At 38.8% G+C, this 6,000-nt stretch overlaps 1 protein-coding gene across 1 annotated transcript in view; it reads left to right on the top strand.

Annotated features, from left to right (window-relative positions):
• Positions 1–6,000, top strand: part of pde4ba (phosphodiesterase 4B, cAMP-specific a) — a 192,436-nt gene that overhangs the window by 55,355 nt on the left and 131,081 nt on the right. The window contains exon 3 of the mRNA XM_032524911.1: positions 1,796–2,034. Coding sequence (XP_032380802.1) covers positions 1,796–2,034 — 239 coding nt within the window. The remainder of the gene's footprint in view (positions 1–1,795; positions 2,035–6,000) is intronic.

Genomic DNA, 6,000 nt, shown 5'->3' with positions numbered 1-6,000 from the left:
AAATGATTTGGTTGTTTATTTTTTCTTTGCACTACTGCCAACTCTGACTAGACTTGTACAGGACCAGGAGTAAAAAAAATGTTTTTTTTACCTTATACAGTTATTTATTGTATGAAGTTTCCTACACTATCAACAAGATATGGTCTTGTCTGTCTCTGTCTCCAGCCTGCACGCAACCTCTCTTTGAGGAAAAGCTTGTTCATCTAATGGCTGGATGGTTGGATGGATCAAATGATCTACCCATTATTTTCTCGAGTAGTATTTGGTCTAAAAAATGTCAGAAAATAGTGAGATTTGTCGAGCACATTTCCTAATTAGCCCAACGTGACATTTGTGTGAACAACACCAAAATATATTCAATATACAAGACGATAGAAAAATATATTAAACAAAGAAAAGTAACATATTGTCACAAGAAATACACCGGAAATCAGGAAAATGTGTCATTTTCACCTGAAAATGACTTAAAATATTAAGTTAATGTCAAAATAGTTGCTCATTAATTTTCAACTTTAAAGACGCTAAAAAAGTGACTCTGGATTTTAAAATGGCTTACATCAGGTAAACCAGAAGAGACAAACAAGATAACACAGATTTTGCATTTATGATGCAGTATATTTGGTTTTACTATGATAGAATCTGCTACATTACGTTAGATGTGTAGGTAACTTCTGTGCATGTTGCATGCCTCTGTTTGTTGCTGAGCACATGGGGTGTCTTTAAACTTCTAACTCTACCTACATCCAGCCTGAGCTTCCCAAAAAAATAGCAGCCTATATTGGACAAGCAGGTTATGAGTAGTTTAAGGGTAGCCTCAGGAAAAAAAGAACATTACCAGATTGGTTAACAGATTTTTGAATAACCTTGTAAAAATGGGGAAATACTTTTGATTTAAAAAACCAAAAACAAAAAAATGAAGAAGTAATTGTGGATAAAAGGTGAGAAGCTGCTATTCCTTTTTGAGAGGGTATAAAGGAGGTTAGTTTTTAATCCTTGTCATACTGATGATTTCTGAGATGCTAAATACAGCCCTGGTTTTCAGAACTATGAATGCACGCTAATGAGACCAGATTGATTATGCCCTTCAGATTTGCATGTGCATTTGACTGTGCAGCTGAAAAATAAACATGTCATATATGCCCTGCAATTAATTTGCTACAGACAGTACACGCTAACAAGAACAATTAAACCAGAAAATGAGGTGGAAGGGAAGAGTAGAGGTTTTGGAGGATGGATATGTGTGTGAAGACATTGATGAAAAAACAAATACAAAATAGACTTGTGAGATTTATTTTCGCAGATCTTGTTTTGACACTTATTTAAGTCATCAGAATGTGGTCCTTCAAAGGTTTGATGAGTGAATGTCATTTTTTTACTAACTCCACTTTATGATGTAGATTTTTTTTTTTGGATTTATTTCTATGTTTCCATAAGAGTTGACAGGCTGGGAAAAGTGAGAAGAGGTATCAGGCTTATAAATAGGTCACCAGAGAGTCAGAGGTGTAGTGCTTTACCCATGCGGCTCCATCTTTAGTCGGAAACAGACCTGTGGCGCCCCTTAGTGGGCAAACAGTTGATAAGCTGGAGAAAAAAATTGTGGTTTAGAAATTTGAACACAGGTTTTTCATTAAAATGAAAGAAAAACTCATTTGATAAGTTAAGTTATGCAATGTTCCTTTCATATTGAATTTTATTGTGTCTCTAAACATTCCCACTTGTCTTTCTCTAGGTGACTCTAAATGAATATTCAAACTGCATTTCACCCACTTCTTTCTTCATTTGTTTCTCTTCTCAGGACTGCAAAGAGCCTCAAGATTGCTGCTTCAGTGAGTCTTTCACATCTCCGTCCTGCACACTGGGTGTTGACCTGCGCCGTGGCCGACGCCGTTTCTCTGGCAACTTGCAGCTTCCCCCATTGTCATGGCGTCAGGGGGAGAGGTCACGGACACCTGACGACGAAATCATGACCAGGCCAACGTCCTTGCCCTTTGGAGCCCCTCCCAGGATAGACATCACGCCGGTTGATCCTGAATGGTGAGTGGACAGTAAAATAAAAGGCAATAAAACTCAACATGCTCTATGGCAGCAGAACAAGCTCATTGTTGATGACACAATGTAGAATATACAATCAATCTAAACATAAGGCTGCTTTTCTTAGTTCCTGAGGAGTTAGTCTCACTTTGCCAGACCATCCTCCGCGGGGTCTGGCTAAAAACATGCTCTGGTTTATTGGCATTTCTTTAAACCAATCACAATCATCATGGGCGGCGATAAGCTCCGCAAGAGTTGTTGCCATATAGTCTCTGGAAGGAGCTTGTTTTGGTGGAACGTGTATGTTCAAAGTTGTTTTAGTCGTGCGAGAGAAAACTCTGAATGGACAGCTAGCCGTCTGGATTTACGCTGCAGAGATCTGAGGAGCCTGAGGAGTTCACCACAATCATTATAAATCTGCCAAAGTTTAAAATTCCAACACAATGTAGACTAGAGGTGCAACGGATCACAAGACTCACGGTTCGGAACGGATCACATTTTGAGTCGTGAATCGGATCAATTTTCGATGACCACAAAAAAGGGGGAATTTAAATGATTTGTTAAAAATGTAATAACTTTTAACAACTTCTTCTTCCAATTTCTTACACCAGTAAATTGCTGTTAAATGAAAAAAACAGATGAGAAAAAGATATTTAACAAAAACTTTGAATGCACCACGAGGCTTACCAGTTTTAAGAAAACTCCTTTAGTTTGTGTTGTAAAGGGATTTGCTGTCAAAGTGGCACCAAAATGAATGGAATTCTATGGAACGCTAACCGCAGGTGATGGCTTGTTAGCAACAAAATGGCTCCACAGTAGTCTGGCTTGCCCCCTTGGTTTAATCCAGCTGCTAGCTAACAGTAGTCAGAGACAGTGCCTGTAAACTGGCAGATGGGGGTGGTTATCCTCATTATTGTTTAATGGTTTCTGCTTTGTTCCACATATCAGGGTATCACACTGCTCGGGAAAGCTTAGTCCCTTAAAAAGCTTAATCATTGGAGACAAAGTTATTTTATAGCAAACCACAGGATCCCCCAGTCCTACTGAGCAAAGACTGGGTTTTGGAAATCCTGTTAGTGTCCCTCTCTGCATTAGTGACTGATCTGTCATGTTGCATTCAGCATGTTGAAATGACACTTGTTTCATTATTTATGCACCATGCCTTCAGCACAGTTGTTTCAGAAACACAAACCTGCACACACACACACACACACACACACACACACACACACACACACACACACACACCCACACAGCAACAGGCCACAACATGCAGTTTCAGATAACCCATACACAAACGCACGTGGCCAGTTCTTGGCAGGCAGCCACTGTCCTGTCGTGTCATTTTGAATGCTCTTTTACCCATCAAGCTAATCATTCCCGATTGGTCGTGTGTTGTGTTGTGTGTGTGTGGTGTGTGTGTTTGTGTGTGTGTGTGTGGTGTTGTGTGTGTGTGTGTGTTTGGTGTGTGTGTGTGTGGTGTGTGGTGTGTGTGTGTGTGTGTGTGTGTGTGTGTGTGTGTGTGTGTGTGTGTGTGTGTGTGTGGTGTGAGAGATTTTGTTTGGACTGGTCTCCCATTGATAAGTATTGTCTATTGTCCACTCTGGGGGATACAGAATGAAGGGCAAAATGTATTAAGCACGGTTTGTGTTTGTTTTTTGATATACTCTGATGAAGGTCGAAGAAGAGCCCAACCGATACTATATATTTGGTTTTAAAAATCCGATATCCTGATATATTGGCCATATCTATCTATATATATCTATATATATTATGATATATAGATATATATATATAAAAAATCCAGCCTAACATTCAGGACATACGCGTAACAAAATAATTCCCTAACATTAGTTATTAGTAGTATTTATGATTTCTCACTAAAATACAGAGAACAGAGGCACTCAAATTATTAAGTTCTGATACTAAAATGTATGAAATACAAACTAAAAAGATATGAAACTTAAAACACTCATATTAGCTCATTTTCAGGTTCACAATTGTATTTTGAGGTGTACCAAAGAGGTTACTATGTTTGATTTCAAAAAACATCTTGTTTTTGTTGTAATGCACCATTTTTGCAGATCCTGTTTTCACCCTGTGTGTTTAGTGTCCTGTTTTAGCTACAGAGTGAGATCTCACTTCTATACTATCTTTGTTGCGCGCACGCGCAATGTTAATATTTTAGAACTTTAAATGGTGTTGCCAAGTGTATAATTCCGTTCAGTTAGATAAATAAGAGCTTCTGGAAAGGTTAGTAGTAATCAGTCCTGATTTGTGCTGCACTAAAGTGTATGTGCATATGTGTGGATTGTATGTGTGTGTCCTGTCCTGGTGACCTTTTTTGCTCATAACTTTTTTTAGCTAAGTAACGCCTCCATGTGATCGACTGTGACAGATTGTACATGTCTACAAGCAGAATAATTAAAGGAGAATTCCAGTCAATTCCTAACTTGCCCTGTTTAAGCCTGTTGGGTGCTAACTCTAGCATAAGGATAACTCGGTGTAGGCAGCACCGATAGTTTTAAGTTTTCTCTCTACTGACAGCACTCCAAATTTACAAACAACAGAGCTACATATTGGAATCGACTGGAATTCTCCTTTTTAGAGTGATCCAGATTGATTCACATCTTAAAAGTCCTAAAAAGATAAAACTCCTGAATTTCCCAATTTTTTTTGTATAGCAGTAATGTTTTTCTTCTTCTATCGTGTTGATTAATTCATGACCCCTCAAATTTATCTTGTGACCCCATTTGGGGTCCCAAGCCATAGGTTGGAAACCATTGCCCTTGGTCACTACATTCTTACCGTCAATGCCGCAGTGCCTACAAAACAGTTGTGACCATTCATTATAAGGAATTACCCTTTATGATAGAGAAATTGTTGGCATACCCATCTTTTTTTCTTCAAAAAGCTTATGTTTTAACGATTATTTTCCTTATTTTTTGAATAATTGATTAAGTCTATTCAGTCTAATAAATGTCAGAAAATAGTGAAAAATGCTTGTTATAATTTATTCAAATGACAGTCCGACAACCGAATGTGTCAACCAAAAGCATCAAAATCTCAGGTTTGACAGAAAGTCCTGCTTATTAAGAAGTAATTGAGTGAATGCTTGTAGAGCTGAAATTTCTTTTTCTACCAGAAGAGTGCAGTGTTCTCATGGTTTCATAAATGGGTTTACACATTTATTCACACATACTGACTGGTTACAGATTAAAGGAAAAAATGAGTAGAAAATAATAAATGCAGAAGCTTTTACACCGGGGTTCACTGAATGGTTTGATGAGGATGAAAACGAAGTGAATAAAATGCTATAGCCTTTGCGGTCACCAGATCTCAAACCAATTTAACACCTGTGGGAGATTGTGGGTTACTCAGTGCTCTCCACCACCACTATAAAAACACCAAATGAGGAAATATACTGTATATCGTTACAGAGAGTATCTATGGGCTCTATGCCAACGAGCAATGAAGCTTTTCTGGAGAATTGTGGGGGTAATTTGTAACTCATCTGAACATATGTGTATATCTGTTTTATTTTTATTGAATTTGACAATGACTTCTATTTCCTTTTGTTAACAGCAAGTTTATTGGTGGCTGTTAAGTCCGTTCGGGCAACTGCCGACTTTATAGCAGGTGCGGTGTGTGTCAGTTGTCAATAACCCTGGTGGTGATGCAGACATGTTTCCCCCGGTGTGCTTTTCCCTCCTGGCCTTCTTGTCTTTTAAAAAGCCATCACACTATGTCTCCCTCAGGCATCAATGCTGCTATATAACATCAGGGTCAGCAGAACCTTCCTGAAGGTCCTCAACTCGGATTACTCCCATCTGTAGTGAGCCTACCGCTGGAAGGTGTGTTGTGTGTGTGTGTTGTGTGTGTGTGTGGGTGTGTTGTGTGTGTGGTGTGTGTGTGTGTGTGTGTGTGTGTGTGTGTGTGTGTGTGTGTGTGTGTGTGTGCTTAATGTTG

This window comes from Etheostoma spectabile, chromosome 9, assembly GCF_008692095.1.
Source record: "Etheostoma spectabile isolate EspeVRDwgs_2016 chromosome 9, UIUC_Espe_1.0, whole genome shotgun sequence".
Lineage (NCBI taxonomy): Eukaryota > Metazoa > Chordata > Actinopteri > Perciformes > Percidae > Etheostoma > Etheostoma spectabile.
This window is presented reverse-complemented; position numbering and strand designations above follow the sequence as displayed.